Source organism: Salvia splendens, chromosome 3 (genome assembly GCF_004379255.2).
Source record: "Salvia splendens isolate huo1 chromosome 3, SspV2, whole genome shotgun sequence".
NCBI classification, from domain to species: Eukaryota; Viridiplantae; Streptophyta; class Magnoliopsida; order Lamiales; family Lamiaceae; genus Salvia; species Salvia splendens.
In genome coordinates, this window is record NC_056034.1 from 2,166,578 (window position 1) to 2,182,253 (window position 15,676).

General features: G+C 37.0%; 4 protein-coding genes across 4 annotated transcripts; 2 read left to right on the forward strand and 2 right to left on the reverse strand.

Annotated features, from left to right (window-relative positions):
- Positions 1–66: 66 nt before the first annotated feature.
- On the forward strand, positions 67–1,549 carry LOC121794735 (mitochondrial arginine transporter BAC2-like). The gene is made up of 2 exons (XM_042193042.1): positions 67–452; positions 831–1,549. The coding sequence occupies exons 1-2, from the start codon at positions 219–221 to the stop codon at positions 1,455–1,457; spliced, it is 861 nt and encodes a 286-aa protein (XP_042048976.1). The 5' UTR covers positions 67–218; the 3' UTR covers positions 1,458–1,549.
- Positions 1,550–2,435: 886 nt separating this feature from the next.
- Positions 2,436–6,722, forward strand: LOC121794287 (kinesin-like protein KIN-13B). Its single transcript, XM_042192379.1, has 12 exons — positions 2,436–2,832; positions 2,954–3,169; positions 3,651–3,845; positions 4,099–4,200; positions 4,322–4,399; positions 4,502–4,583; positions 4,672–4,831; positions 4,901–5,203; positions 5,400–5,618; positions 5,705–6,047; positions 6,122–6,187; positions 6,264–6,722. The coding sequence occupies exons 1-12, from the start codon at positions 2,671–2,673 to the stop codon at positions 6,438–6,440; spliced, it is 2,103 nt and encodes a 700-aa protein (XP_042048313.1). The 5' UTR covers positions 2,436–2,670; the 3' UTR covers positions 6,441–6,722.
- A 1,503-nt stretch (positions 6,723–8,225) lies between these two features.
- LOC121795022 lies at positions 8,226–9,272 on the reverse strand. The gene has a single exon (XM_042193454.1). It carries the CDS (start codon positions 8,974–8,976, stop codon positions 8,407–8,409), a length of 570 nt encoding a protein of 189 aa, XP_042049388.1. The 5' UTR covers positions 8,977–9,272; the 3' UTR covers positions 8,226–8,406.
- A 1,022-nt stretch (positions 9,273–10,294) lies between these two features.
- LOC121795021 (ATP-dependent DNA helicase DDX11-like) lies at positions 10,295–14,568 on the reverse strand. Its single transcript, XM_042193453.1, has 9 exons — positions 14,403–14,568; positions 13,619–14,242; positions 13,440–13,528; positions 12,690–13,040; positions 12,240–12,512; positions 11,932–12,162; positions 11,623–11,844; positions 10,964–11,504; positions 10,295–10,773 (listed from the first exon to the last, which is right to left on the reverse strand). Exons 1-9 carry the CDS (start codon positions 14,512–14,514, stop codon positions 10,553–10,555), a joined length of 2,664 nt encoding a protein of 887 aa, XP_042049387.1. The 5' UTR covers positions 14,515–14,568; the 3' UTR covers positions 10,295–10,552.
- Positions 14,569–15,676: the final 1,108 nt, after the last annotated feature.

Below are 15,676 nucleotides of genomic sequence, written 5' to 3' on the forward strand. Positions count from 1 at the left end.
TTCTATTTAAGGAAAAACCGAAGTTAGTTCCGAGGCATCGTAACACAATCAAATATACATCATCAATTCAATCTTCATATATTCAAAAAAAAACAAAAACAAAAAAAATCAATAACCATAATCTCCTTTCTTCTCGATCGACGACGTATCTGAATTTTAACGAATTCAGGAACAAGAAAAACGAAGTTCGATTGTATAGGAGAAGAAGGATTAATTCTATGGATTTGTGGCGGCAGTTTGTGGCGAGCAATTGGGGAAGAGAATTCGTGGCCGGAGGAGCCGGTGGGACCGCCGGTGTTCTTGCCGGATATCCTCTCGACACGCTGAGAATCCGGCAGCAGAATTCGGCCGGAGAATCGGCTTTCACCATCCTCCGCAGTGCCCTCGTCAAAGAGGGGCCATGTAGTCTCTACCGCGGGATGTTTGCTCCCCTGGCTTCTGTTACTTTCCAGGTATAATAGTCATTTAAATCACAAACTTAGTTTAACTTTTATCAGTTTCACAAAATTTCTATAAATAATATATAAAATCACAAAATTTCACTGTTTTCTCAATTAAGTATATCTATTTGTGTAAAAAAATAAAACATAAATCACTTTTTTCTCTCAAAAGTTTAATTCATATACAAAATTGAAATATTAAATTATAAGTAATAATTTGTTAAAACTCTTAAAATCTTGTCCCACATTGACTTGGTATTGATCTCAACTCATCTATATAAATATGGATAACCTTCCCCTTATAAAGTCTTTTAAGGTGAGTGACCCATTTGGGCCATTTCTAATATATTTTTTTCAATTGTCTACTTCGTGTACAAAACGATGTTGCAGAACGCTATTGCCTTCCAAACATACGCAACCCTATCACGAGCAATCGACGGAGGCCGCGAGGAGCCCCCGTCCTTCGGATCCGTAGCCCTAGGCGGGATCGGGACGGGGGCCACACAGAGCCTCCTCCTGAGCCCGGTCGAGCTACTCAAAATCCGCCTACAACTCGACAACAAAGCCGGGACCCTGCGCGGCCCCAGGGACGTGGCAAGGAGCATAATCCGGTCCGAAGGGTGGCGCGGGATCTACCGCGGCCTAGGCATCACCGTGCTCCGCGACGCCCCCTCCCACGGGGTCTACTTCTGGACGTACGAGTACGTCCGGGAGCAGCTCCACCCGGGGTGCAGGAAGGCAGGGGACGAGACGCTGCGCACGATGATGGTGGCCGGGGGGCTGGCCGGGGTGGCGAGCTGGGTGTGCTGCTACCCGTTGGACGTGATCAAGACGAGGATCCAGGCGCAGTCGAGCTCCTCCTACAGCGGGATGGTGGATTGCTTCGCCACCAGCGTGAGGAGGGAAGGATACAGCGTGCTGTGGAGGGGGCTGGGGACGGCCGTGGCTCGGGCTTTCGTCGTCAACGGCGCTGTTTTCGCGGCGTATGAGACGGCGCTCCGATGCATATATAAGTAGGTTTTCCGGTTGGGGTTTGTATGGATAGGTGTATATCTAACCCTAGTTTAATGTAGCACCGTGTGTGTATACTGTATAGTGGTGTTTTCTAGCTAGCCACTTCTAATAAAAAAAAATTACTTACTACTTATTTTTGTCAAACCATCGACTCCATTTTTTATTGGGATATTGGAGTCTAATATCATGCAACTTTCAAAAAGTTGGATTATTCTATTAACTTTGAAGTTGGCAAAATAATATCACGAACTTTACCCTGGGTTTATTATTTCCCACTAATAAAAAAATTTCGACTATATTAATAGATTGAAGAACAAATTTGGAGGAGGTGCTTCAAGAAAAACAATTCTCAAAGATTTTAAATCTTGAAACTCTCGAAGTTGTTATTGAAAAATTACGAAAAAATCTTTTAAAATTCATGGAAAAACCCAACTTTTTTAAAGTTTCATGATATTACGTGTCAATATCCCTTTCTAATTTTGTTCCTTGTACTACATAATAGTTACTCATTTAATAAGAAAAGGGCCTAATTAAACAAGTATATTAATTAATATATGTAGAAAACATGTGGTGAAGGAAATAGAAAATTGATTGAATTCATCACTATAATCAATCGGATATAATTTCACTAAAATAATTATGTAGGAAAAATGCAAAGAAGGAATACAAAAACTCATAAACCCAAAAAAATAACACTATTTGCTTTGGATGGAGGAAGTGGAGTACAATTTTATTTGCTTTAGAAAAATAATTTTATTAAAATATACACTATATACTGAAAATCGATTTTTAACATAATTATTTTATTTTATTTTATTTCAGTTTGAATAATACATAATCCCGCGGTTAAAAACAGAACTAAAAACAAATTCAAATTTAAGCGGGACCCACATCACGCGTGCCATCGCACGTACACAATTCTCACGCGTGCCATCGCACCATCTTCAAAATTCAAACAACAAAGGGCCATTTTTGAAAATCCAATAATTCTGCACCAGTTAATCACCTTCACCAACAACAAAACTCAAATTTCTCTCACTGATTTCTGTCTCTGTCGCTTCAACATTGCTTTTTTTGAATGCGGAGTTAAAGCGAAGACGAAATCACAACCGTTCAATTTCAAAGGCTCCTCAGATCAAGTCATCTCCAAATCAATTTTACAGAGAAGCGAAAAAAGAGGGAACTCTGGTGAAAGAGGGCTTTTGATAGGAGAGGAATGAATACGATGGGGCGGCAGAGATCAGGCGCGCCTCCGGCGCACCATCAGCGGCAGTACTCGGATAATTTTCTAGAGACTTCGTCGAACGGCAGATGGCTGCAATCGGCTGGTTTGCAGCATCTACAGTCGACAAATAACGCGGCTCCTCCTCCAGTTCAGGTGCATTTCCTGTAGCTTTTCATATGATTTAAATTGATCGGGTTATAGATCCTTTTATTGAATGTAAAACCTAATTTAGTATTAATTCTGATTGATTTTCTGTTTATACTTGGAAATCTAGGATTTTGGGTACAATAAAGGTGGGGGTCATGGTTCAGGATTGTATAGGAGTTTGCAGGGACAGAGAAGTTACACTGGAAGCAGTGACCTGTTTTCGGAGCCATTATCGCCGCCGGGGAATCTGGGAAGGCAGAACGTGGAGGGGCAAAATTCACCGAATGAGTATAGCCCGGGTCTTTTGGATCTTCATGCTTTTGATACGGAGCTTCTTACTACGGTATGATTTTAAGTTGGATTTGTGACTGCTGAAATCTCATTATCGGTAGGATTTGTGTGGCATGCTTCTGGATTATGTTTTGGGATGATGAAATATTGTGTATTTGGGGCTGACTGTAAAAGATGGAAATTAGACTGTGTTAGAGGTTCTTGTTGATATGACATGGTTGAGCTACTGAAATGCAGTTTCTAGAGTAACCTGATGTTCTGTTTAATTGATCGAGCCTCTTTCGATGGTTTAAATGATTTGAATGTTGTTATTTCATCCAATGAATGAATCTTCTAGTGTTAGTTTGTTGGGGGCAAGAGCAGTTTGGGGTTTGTTGCACGAATATGCGAATTAAACTCTTAAATGGCAGTAGCTTAAGAGAATTGATTGCTACCCAGATCACTAAACACTGATCTCTGGTCTATATGATGATTGCCTGATTCTTATATTTAATGTTTGTTTGGTCCATTTTGGGCATGAATGATGGAAATAGGTGCCAGCTCCTGGTTTATATGATGGCCCTTCAATTAATCACTTTCCACGAGGCAGAAGTTTTGACGACTTGGACACTTTCTTTGGAAACAATAAACAAGGTGGCAGAACCGGTGCTTTGCCCGATGGAAATGTTCTGAAAAGTATAGCAGCTGATAATGTGAAGGCTAGCAATGTGGCAAAGATCAAAGTAGTGGTATGTGCATTCTGCTTTCGTCATTTTGATATGTTCTCAACTCTTATGTTGGCTGGCTAGCAGTTCGCTGTCTAGACATGGGCAACCTCATTCAATTGGTATAATACTTGCAGTCTTTGAGTGGATGTAGTTTTCCATTTGGTTATTTGATAAGGTTATGCACCTGTGTGCAGATGAATTCTCCATGTCAATGCCATTTCACTCTTGATATTTCAATTGAAAAACGATGTTGTTGTGATTAATTTTTTTACAGGTACGAAAAAGACCTCTTAACAAAAAGGAGTTGGCAAAGAATGAAGAAGATATCATAGAAACTTATTCCAATTCTTTAGTGGTCCATGAGGCAAAACTTAAGGTTGATAAATTTTCAGATTTTCTTCGTTTATTTCTGCACTTTCTAGAATTGTTAAGCAGTTTTACTTTTTGGTTGCCTCAGGTTATCACATATTTCTTGGATCTTACCTGTTGTGCTGCAGGTTGACCTGACAGAATATGAAGAAAAGCACGAATTTGTTTTTGATGCTGTGTTGAATGAAGAAGTTTCAAATGACGAAGTAATTATTTAGGATAACTAAGCCTGATTTTGAGGTGAATTCACTGTTGTGTTGTGGATGTCCGAGTTTTTTCTTAATTGTATTCTATATTTTTCTTGTTAGGTGTATCGTGAAACTGTTGAGCATATTATTCCAATAATTTTCCAACGCACAAAAGCCACCTGCTTTGCCTATGGCCAAACAGGTAATGAGTTGCACGGACTCTTTAAGCAGAATTCTATTTTGTAATCTTGCTACTATGTAGAGGATCTTAAGGCTCATGAAACTTACAGGTAGTGGCAAAACTTACACCATGAAACCACTGCCCCTTAGAGCAGTAAGGGATATCTTGAGGCTCATGCACCACACTTACAGGAACCTAGGATTTCAGCTGTTTGTCAGTTTCTTTGAGATATATGGAGGAAAGCTTTATGATCTGCTTGGTGATAGGAAGTAAGCTTTCTTACTCATTTTGCACTATTTAAGTCTCAAATACTATATTTCTAACTACTGCTCTTGCAGAAAACTGTGCATGAGAGAGGATGGAAAACAACAAGTTTGTATTGTGGGCTTGCAAGAGTACAGAGTGTCAGATGTGGAGATAGTTAAGGATCTCATTGAGAAAGGAAATGCAACAAGAAGTACAGGGACCACAGGTGCAAATGAGGAATCATCGAGGTCTCATGCCATTCTTCAGCTTACGATTAAGAGATCAGCTGATGGCTCTGAAACTAAACCTGCCCGGGTTGTTGGCAAGCTCTCCTTCATAGACCTTGCTGGAAGTGAGCGTGGCGCAGATACTACTGATAATGACAAGCAGACCAGGTATATATCTTATTAGATTCTTCTTATGGCCGGTTAATTATAATTCATTATGCAGAAATTGATTAGACAGAGAGGTATTGCTATCTGAGACATAAAACTTAAGTTACCTGCAAGGCTCAGGAAGTAAAACTAAAGACTTAGAAATTCTTATTTATTTTCGCCCTCTATGGTCATGGCCAATATTCTGACTACACAGGATGGAAGGAGCTGAGATTAATAAAAGTTTGCTTGCACTGAAGGAGTGTATTAGAGCACTTGACAATGACCAAGGGCACATTCCATTTAGAGGCAGTAAATTAACTGAAGTTTTAAGGGACTCGTTCGTTGGGAATTCTCGTACAGTTATGATATCGTGTGTTTCCCCAAACGCTGGATCGTGCGAACATACCTTGAACACGTTAAGATATGCCGACAGGTTAGGCTGTGATCTTTTATGTAAATAGATAGGTTACATTCTGCTCCCATAGGAGGCCTGACACCTTCAACTTGTTTCCAATCTAGAGTAAAGAGCTTGTCAAAAGGAAATAACCCCAAAAGAGATGTTTTCTCATCAACCTCAAATCTGAAGGAGTCGATGATGCAACCCTCGTTGCCAGTCGCAGCACCAGCATCAAGTTTTCAAGATGATATGGGTGAACCCTGGACTGAGCAAACTGATAGGGAAGAATATGTCGAAGATGAGCCAGAGAAGCCATCATGGAAGAATATGAAAGCGGAATCTATTAGCTTCTCCAATCCAGATGATAAATTGAAGACATCCAACGGCCAATCAAAATGGATGGAACCTCCTAAAGCAGAACTGAAACGTTCAAACTCTGAAGATGATTTGACTGCCCTGTTGAAGGTAAAGAATTGATCTATGGTTTTTAAACTTGAGGGTCTGCAGTGTTAGGTATTGATACTCTTGGAAATTTTCAGGAAGAGGAAGATCTTGTCAATGCTCACCGGAGGCAAGTGGAGGAGATTATGAATATTGCTCGTGAGGTTTGTGACAATCACTCTGTTATGCATGGTTTCTAATTGCCCTTCTCAAATCAATGTGTTGTTTCACTCGGAGCAGGAAATGAATCTATTAGTTGAGGCCGATCAGCCAGGCAATCAAGTAGATGATTATATCTCCAGGCTGAGTTCCATCCTATCTAAGAAGGCTGCTGCTATCTTAGAGTTACAGAATCGATTGGCTCGTTTTCAAAAACGCTTGAAGGAACAGAATGTCCTCGTCTCTTCAGCCTACTAATATAGGCAGGCATTTGTTTGATGCAGCTTTGCGTGCGTGCATACAAAGGCGAGGAGGCTTGTGTTCGTGTCAGCCTTTGGCTAGTGATGTTTGTATGCATATGTTTCTAAGCCAACCACAATATTTTCTTAGCCCATATTGTATAATCTTGAGAGTATTTGTACAAGTCGTCTTTGCACCTTGAAATTTTCTGTTTTCTGCTTTTGTACTAGTGTAGTTGTATATAGCCCATGATTTGATTTGAGCTCTACTGTTTATATATAAATGATTTTTTAAGGTTTATTGGCATTAAAATACTTGAATTATTGCAGTTTTTTTAGTCTTGTTTAGAGCCCAACAAGTTCAAACCAATTTTTCCAAAAGAATTTTCTATATAAAATTAATCAAAATCTATCCTTACCTCCTTCGATTGTTAATATGAACAGTGATTTTTCAAAGTTTATTTGTATTAATTTATTACTCAGTATATTATACTACTATATCTCCCTTTATGTCACAATAAAAGAAGCTTTATTCTTTTTTCTGGTGCAATGAGCTGAGTGTTTCATTTCATTTTTTTTTTCAAAAATCAACATTTTCTATGTTTCATAGGAGTACTACGTTATTCACTTATTGCTTTTGTTTTCCCTTTTCACTTATTTAATTTATTTTTCTATTATACTCTATTTTATTTGGAAAGCTCAAACGAAAGCGATTTTTTCGAAAAAAAAGGTGAAGACCAATGTTTTAAAAACCGGACCGGCAAGCGAACTGGCGTCGTTACTGGTTCACTGGTTCAACCGGTTCACTGGTCGAACCATTTGTTGAACCGGAACATTGTTTATATATATATTTATTTATTTATTTAGTAGTAAATAATAAAATTTAATTAAATGTTTTATCAATAAATATTATAGTATTATACATTTAATAGTATTATTATAGAAAATTAGTATATTAGAATATTTAATGACGTTAAGTTTAAATACAATAATAAATTATACTACACAATATTAAAAACTAGTATTAAACTCTATGTATAATTATAAACTCCTATATTGTAAAATATTAGTGATTGTAAAAGTATAATTAAAATATAAGAAAGATATTATAATTAACAATTTCTTAAAGGAATATAAAATTAAAATGAATTATTAGTTTCGGTGAAAAAGAATTTCAGATTTAATGTATAAGGATAATTAATGTTCATAATGTTTCAAAATGACCATGTGGTAGAGTGGTAAATGAGTAGGTATTTAGAGATAAGGTCATGTGTTCAAGTCCTAGCAACAACAAATCTTAAAAAAATATTTTGAACCGGTCCGCATTCAATGTGCTCAATGTGCTAGTCAAATGAACATATTCTTAAACTTATTATATTATCTCCCATGAATGGACGCGTGTTGGCATTCCACTTTTTCTTCTCCTTTCAGTGCATATCCGAATTAAAATCTAGTACTTATTTTTTTGTCGTGAATATCTCATTTATTTATATTTTTTCACTTTATCTCCTTAAATATCAAGTTTTTAAAATACTCACAATCAACAAAAATGTCCTAGCAACAACAAATCTTAAAAAAATATTTTGAACCGGTCCGCATTCAATGTGCTCAATGTGCTAGTCAAATGAACATATTCTTAAACTTATTATATTATCTCCCATGAATGGACGCGTGTTGGCATTCCACTTTTTCTTCTCCTTTCAGTGCATATCCGAATTAAAATCTAGTACTTATTTTTTTGTCGTGAATATCTCATTTATTTATATTTTTTCACTTTATCTCCTTAAATATCAAGTTTTTAAAATACTCACAATCAACAAAAATTTATTCCATGAAAAGAAATACTACAATTTAAAGCCATTACATTATACAGTAACATTATTTCTGCATGCTATATAGTAAATAGAACAAACTTGTAATTTGCATATGATCACACAATACTACATTCACGTCTTACCAACTCAGATGCGTTTCACCGCACAAATTCAGAGCTTCAAAGGCGCGAGGCTTCTCATGGAGCTGTAATTGGTCTCCGGCGCCAGCTTCCTCATGGAAGCGTTGAGGCTCCTCCGCCCCGACACGTGGAACTCCGAATACATATCCATGAGAAAATCGTCGACGATCTCCACGTAAGCCGGGCAAGTGAGCCGCGAGTAGTAGTGCAGCACCTCCTCCACATCCACCGCCTGATCGATGTCGCTCGAATCCGTCATCTCCAGATCTATCATCTTCTGCGCCAACACATCCGCGCCCGACCACCGCCATTTCGCCGCCTCCTCCTTCACGGTATGTTTCTCTCTCACCGCGGTCTCTGACCGATTTTCGATTTTCTTCTTCGTCGCTGTTTCGATCGGATTAGGAATCGGATTAGGGCTGGAATTAGGGTTAGTTTCTGAGAAGATCGTGTAGCAATCATCTGAATTGTTGGCGTTGGTGTTGGTGGGGGATTTTGTTGGTTTGAGGGGTGTGAAGGATTTGGTGAGGAATTTCATGGTTTTGTGAATGGTTGATTTGATGAGCGGCTTTCCGTCTCTTGTGATTGGCTTGCTGCTCATCTTTATCACTCTGTGTGTGTGTGTGTGTGTGTGTAAAGTGGTGGAAAACTTCCAAATTGTGTTGTGGAGTGGAAGAAGTTGCAGGTTTTGTTTGGTAAGAAAACAGAGTGGAGACAACAACAATTCAGGTTTCTTTCTATTGCCTTGAGACAAATGGCAATGTGATGGGAATGGGACACTTTTTATGTGCTTTTTGGCCCACAGTGTTTCTGTCTCCTCAGAGCATGTGCGACGTTGTGTCGAAATGGCGTACTATGTGTAACGCAGTGTTTTAGAGGTCCGACATAATATGTAACACAGTTGTGCGTGTAAAATTGTGGTTGCGCCGTTGAGCTTCATTTGAAAAATGTGAATCGAAAAAAGTTAACGGAAAACAAATCTTGCTTTGGCTTTTATATGTATGCAGAATGAGTTACTTCAAAAGTGAAATGAATAAAATAACAAAGCAAAAGTAAAATAATTCCAATCAAAATGGGAGTACATGATATTAATCATATGGAGTCCAATTTGGTCACAAAATAAATGGTTGTGACCATCACTCTCTCTATTCACTCCCAGTCAAGCATCACATGTGATTATTTATATTCTGATAATTATGAATCCAAATGTTTAACTAACAACTTGTTGAAACCACTTGTTGAATTTGAAATAATGAGAAAATGTTTCAGCATTTATGTGAGGAGATATATTAATAATTTAATATGGTCCCAATCTATAACATAAAAATAAGGTTAGTGGTAGGCACCTCACATTTGTTGAGGAGTGAGATGATGATTATAACAACTCATACAAATTTTTTTAATTGCTCCACAAGGCAGTCACTCTCATACAGTTATATAATAATAATAATAATAATAATAATAATAATAATAATAACAATATTATTATTATTATTATCTCTCTTTTTTCATCCTTTAGGAAGAACTTCATGTGGACGATAATATTATGATTTTCCCATAAAGATTGATTCCAACTCCAAAATGAACATCAAGAGGTAGGATAACCAAGCTTCCTACATACAAATTCAAATATCAATCATCTTCTTTAATCTTAACTTAATAAAACATATAGTAGTAATTAGTTACTTTTATTTTCTTTTGACAATTAAGTTAATTGTGTGATTAATATTAATGTATCTATAACTATTTGAATTACTAACATAAAGTTCTGCCAAATTTATAATTTTATGTAATTCAATTGAGATCTAAAAAGCATTTTTTATTTGATTTCAACATTTTAGTCATTTCACACAATCTTTATCTACTATTTTCCCTACAATATTCATCAGACAAATAGGATGGACAAATATGCAAAGTTGTTTTAGAAAAATATTAAATCAAAGTCATCCCTGCTTTTCATTAAAAGAAAAATGTGTACAATTGAGCATTGATAATTAGAAACTTCAACTACCCAACTTCTACCACTTGAACCCTTTCACACACACACACCTCAGAGCTGGCCAAGAAATGAAGTTGGGACATCATGACAGCAAGATAAATACATGTATAACAGAAGAGATGTACACAGAATGTATTTCAGCAATCCTTTGTGTTAAATATCAATTTCTGATGTTCAATTATTTACTTGTGGCTTCCTTATTCTTGTGAGATTTGAAAAACTGATGCAACAATCTGTGAACTTCTCCATAATTATTGGTTGTAGGAACCAGATGGCTTTTGATCCACTGTGGCAGCTTGTCTGTTGTGTGTGGAGTGTTTCTCTTCATAGGATCAGAAGCATAACGTGCATCCACCAATAATATTGCAGCATAATCGTTCACATGCCGAATTGCTCTGCCTACAATCACCAATCAAGAAAATCTCGAATTAATTACAAACCGATGTAGATTATAGAGAACATAGCATAAAATGAAGAAGCTTTGGCAAAGATGGTTAATTGCATGAGAAAATTGAACTTCTTGAGATGGCCAACAAAGACAGAAACGATTTTCAGCAAAGATTTTTTATTTTTCTGTAGCAGCACTTACCAATGGATTGATTCACTGCTTTCATGCAAAGATTTTCATAGTACTCTTTTCCTCTCCCTTTACACCTTTTAAGGATTTGAAGCCCAGACTCGGCATCCCTACCGCCACACGCAGTTTCGCTTGGGATCGCCTTGCCAAGACCCTCAATATGCTTCACCCTCTCCATTAACTCAACATCTGATGGGCTAGGATAGGGCAGTCCAACCATTACTATGCACCGGCCAGCACCGTCGTTAAAATTGATGCCTTCGGATATCTTGCCCCCGACAATGGCAAAGAGGATTGCACCATTGCAAGACGTGGAACCTGTGATGGACAACGTGTCAATTGTCTCTTTGTATTCTCTCAATACAGCTTCAACATCTGTACTCTTTCTTGGCTCTCTGAAAATACGCTTCTTCTTCATGATCCTTGAAACGATTCCCGATTCCTTCCATGCATCATAGACCTGGCTCTCGTATTCGAATGATGAGAAGAATACAACTACGCCTTCTGGAACAACTGTCACTAGATTAGACAGCAGAAGACCTAGTTCCCCAATCTGTGATTACGTCCAATATGTAGTAGTTAATCACCGGAAAAAAACATGACATTGAGGGATAGTAATACTTGAAATAAGGTCAGGAAACCATGACACAGTGAAAAAGAGGATTCCTCACCATGGTTGATGAACTCCTAGCTTTGTAGCTAAAATCAAAGGACTGACCAGAAGGCCCGAGCTTAACAGCAACTGGCAAAATGTTTTTAGAAGGAACTATGTGTCCACATGAAAAGAAGGGTAACTCATTTAAATGTAGCGACCGGAAAAGTCTTTCCTTGGTTTCCTCTATAGGTTGTAAGGTTCCGCCAGCCAAGACGACAGCATGGGCTTGATCCAGCACCTGCCCAAAAATTAATTTTACATTGATTAGAAGTGAAAATTTTGTCTAAGAATTCTGCAATCAAATAGTTGTAGCAAACAGGCAAACCTCAGAAAATATTTTCTCTCCAGTCAGCATAACATACTTTACATACCCTCCTTCCAGGCCGTTACATGTTTTCATTGGTCTCGAGACTACCATTTTCCCATCACTGTTATTATTGATCAAAGAGGAAAGCATATCAGATAATGCTCTGAAACCAGAGATTGCACTTTCCTCAGCATCTCCACCAGGACCGATATTTTGAGATAAGACAAGTTTATCTCCGTATCCACAGACCTAAAGAAAATAAGAACATTCAAATTGTAAAAGTGGGTGATGAAGAGATGTTAAATAAGAAACAGAAACGATTCTACCTTGTAAATTATGTTGCTTTCTTTCACGTATTGTAGCAGTTTGACCAGGTTTATGTTGTCAATATTCAGAGCAAATAAGAATTCATTGATGGTCATTGTATCGCATGGAACTGGATGGTCAGTGCCGTTTACATGCTTCTCATCACAAGACAAGATTCTTAGAAAGGCCCGAGTGATGATCATCAAAGTCTGGATATATCTTCGGTTTCCTGGTCCTAGAACATTACAAAATCTTTGGAAATATCCATCTAAGTGAGACAGCAATTGTTTCAACTGCAAAGGACGAGATACAATTGCAAAAATTACAAACGGCCCATGATTAAAAAAGAGAACAATTGTCAAAGAAATGATCGAATAATATGCCGGACTCAACAGCTATTCTGGAGATACAATGAAGAACTTTAGTAGAAACATTTACTAATGCCAGCTAAAATAACTTTAGAATTTTACCTGGGACCATGAGATTCTTGCGTCATACATACTGATGAGAGTGTCTGCTAGATTATGAGCTTCGTCTATGATAATAACGCTGTCTTTCAGATTTAAGCCCAAGGATTCACGCGATGATTTTGAAAGAAGAGACTGATATGGAAGAACCACAAGGTCAGCTGCAGGTAACATTTTTCTCGAACCATAATATGGGCAACCTCCTATATCGCGTCCAATATGCACAAGATCTTCAATGTCCAGAGCCTCCATTTGAATAACATCATTTGCGAACTCTTCTATCTTCTTCCTTCTTAACATCGGACATCCAGAAGAAGATTTGTTGCCACGAATCCTTTTTCCAGAACCCACCTTCTGCTTATATAAAATAGAGCTTCAATAAAACAGAGCTTCAATAAAACAGAATACAACTACTATTTACGTGGCAGGGAAAAGGTATTAAGACTTTTAGTCATGATGGTTTCCGGGTTCCATAACCAACAAAGCTGCAACCAACCATGGCTGCTTGATAACTGATAAGGTATTCTACAACTGCCTCAAATTAATATCAATGGGTGGTGTACAATTATCATAGAGCACTCATGTTAGGACTGTGAATAACATATGATTATCTTCATGTTTTGCATGAAATGGAAGATTCGTAGCTGAGAAACATGATGAAACATGCTTATTATGGGAACAACAAAGTTTCTTAATTTCGTTGTAATGTAGGGAGTATTATATTTGAAGATAAAGCATCTGAAATCTGAATACCTTCATTTTAGAAGCTTCATTTTTCTTATTCTTTTGGAGCATTGAGCATTTCTCATTTATGCGATTGGAACCCCCCAGCTTCAACACCTCTGAAAGTGAAGGTTCAGCATTATGAAGTCAAGCATCCTCTACTAACACAACGAATTCTAACACCAAATTAGACCAGTATAATGCCATACCTTCATTGATACAGAGATTCTTCCTAGAACCCAAGCATACAACCTTCAACTCACTAGCAAATTTAGTCTTCCTCAGCTCTTTCATAAACTGTGAAAGCTGTGAATGTGTCCGACTGCAAAAATAGATCTTCACTCGCGACTCCTCTTCCTTCCCAACCAGCTCATCCACCTCGTCCTCTTCCTCACTCGACAACACATCATCCCCTCCAACATTCTTCCTTTTCGATTTCCCACCTACTTCCGATTCACTGTCATACTCTTCCAACAAAAACTCCGCGTCATCCACCTCACTGATCCCGTCATTCTCCTTCGTGCTTCTCTCCTCCTTCTTAACCCCCCTACCCTTTTCACCTTCTCCACTACTATAGCTAGATAAATCTCTAACATTTTCTCCCTTTTCCTTCAAATGAGATCCAATTCCCCTCTTATGCATTATAGGTTTACTCTTGACTACATCAGCTTCTTTATTTGGCACAAAATTTCTAAGCCAATCCGGCTCATCATCATCGCCATCCTTACCCTCGCCCAACTTCTCCTTCCCATTATTCTCCGCAGTCTCCAATTTCTTTCGATCGACATGCCACTGCAGTGCACTGCATATCATGCTAAGGGTTTTTCCAGTCCCTGCAACAACCCAACCATCAATCCCTCTAACACCTTACAACAAAGAAACAAATTACAGAAGAATACGCAAATAACGAATAAAACAAGGGAAACCACATTCAATCGCTAATGTTAAATAGCAGAACCAACAATCGGGCCGCGGAAATGGCAAAATGCGTACCGGTGGGGCTTTCCAGCATCGAGAGGCCACCTCTGTTGAGCGATTCGTGAAGGAATTTCATGAAATCCAGCTGTATCGAGTAGGGTTTGTAGGGGAATGCTGGAAATTCCATTGCGCCGTTCTTCTTCGTTTGGGAGTACTCACAGCTTATCGAGTTGTACTCAACTGGGAAATCATCCGCAAAGCTTTCACGGCGAGTTCAATTTTCCCGCGTTTATATACATTCTTTTTGTTATGTTCTCATTTCCTACATTTATTTTAATTTTAATATCTAACTCTATTATTAGCTTTATTAACTACCACTACTATAAATTAATCTCATAAATATCATAGTTTAATATATTCATTTTTGGTCGAATTCTAATCTCTCTGCGACTTTAAAACTCAACTAAAAAGAGAGAAATTTGGGTTGCTACAAATCACGTGATGAATTGCTAACTCATCCTTAATTGTTAACTACAACTAATTTCAAACCATATAATTTTAGACATCTAATTATGTATAAATTGTCATGTATAATTTCATTTTATTATTATTTAGATTTTAAAAATTAAAAGAACTATTAAATTTATGATTTTGGATCAAAATATCAATATAGTGTATTAAACATATCAATGTGATGCTTGGAATATGTCAACATAATTTCGAATGAACATTTTATATGTATTATGTTGACCTATTTTATTAGCTATGTTTACATTAATCCGGCACTACAAAAATATAAAAACTCAATATTTTTTTTTCTAAATTTTGATATTGGAACATATGCAAGTAGATCTCGTTATAATCCTTATAAAATTATGTTTAATTTTATATGTGTTGTGTGAAAAAATAATTTAAATTGAGATAGTTATATGCATTTAAACTTTTGAGATATTTTTAAAAAGTTAGTTATAACTATTTTATTGTTAATTGACATAAATATCATAATTGACATTTTTTGTTAGATACATTGATACTAAAAAATGATAGATACTGGCCCTTGATTTGAAGATCTTATGTCTTAGGTAGCAATTTAAATACTATGAGTTAGCAATATAACACCCTATAGGTAGTATAATGTATTTTCAACTAAAAGACAATAATTTTGAATATAAAACATATGATATTATTTATTCATTGACGATAACATCTATCTATGAAAAAATTGCAAATTATTTCATTGTAAATAATTTCAAATAAATATAAATGTCCTATTTTTTCTGCTAATTTCTAAATTGCAAAACACCTCTACTAAATTTCATGATCTTCCCATTATTTACCAATATTCGTAA

Coding starts and splice junctions, on each gene's coding strand:
- LOC121794735 (XM_042193042.1), top strand. CDS start 219: ATGGATTTGTGGCGGCAGTTTGTGGCGAGCAATTGGGGAAGAGAATTC. Junction 453..830: donor TGGCTTCTGTTACTTTCCAG/GTATAATAGTCA, acceptor ACGATGTTGCAG/AACGCTATTGCCTTCCAAAC.
- LOC121794287 (XM_042192379.1), top strand. CDS start 2,671: ATGAATACGATGGGGCGGCAGAGATCAGGCGCGCCTCCGGCGCACCAT. Junction 2,833..2,953: donor CGGCTCCTCCTCCAGTTCAG/GTGCATTTCCTG, acceptor TTGGAAATCTAG/GATTTTGGGTACAATAAAGG. Junction 5,204..5,399: donor GATAATGACAAGCAGACCAG/GTATATATCTTA, acceptor CTGACTACACAG/GATGGAAGGAGCTGAGATTA.
- LOC121795022 (XM_042193454.1), bottom strand. CDS start 8,976: ATGAGCAGCAAGCCAATCACAAGAGACGGAAAGCCGCTCATCAAATCA.
- LOC121795021 (XM_042193453.1), bottom strand. CDS start 14,514: ATGGAATTTCCAGCATTCCCCTACAAACCCTACTCGATACAGCTGGAT. Junction 13,041..13,439: donor ATGAAGCTTCTAAAATGAAG/GTATTCAGATTT, acceptor TTATATAAGCAG/AAGGTGGGTTCTGGAAAAAG. Junction 12,513..12,689: donor CAAGAATCTCATGGTCCCAG/GTAAAATTCTAA, acceptor CGTCCTTTGCAG/TTGAAACAATTGCTGTCTCA.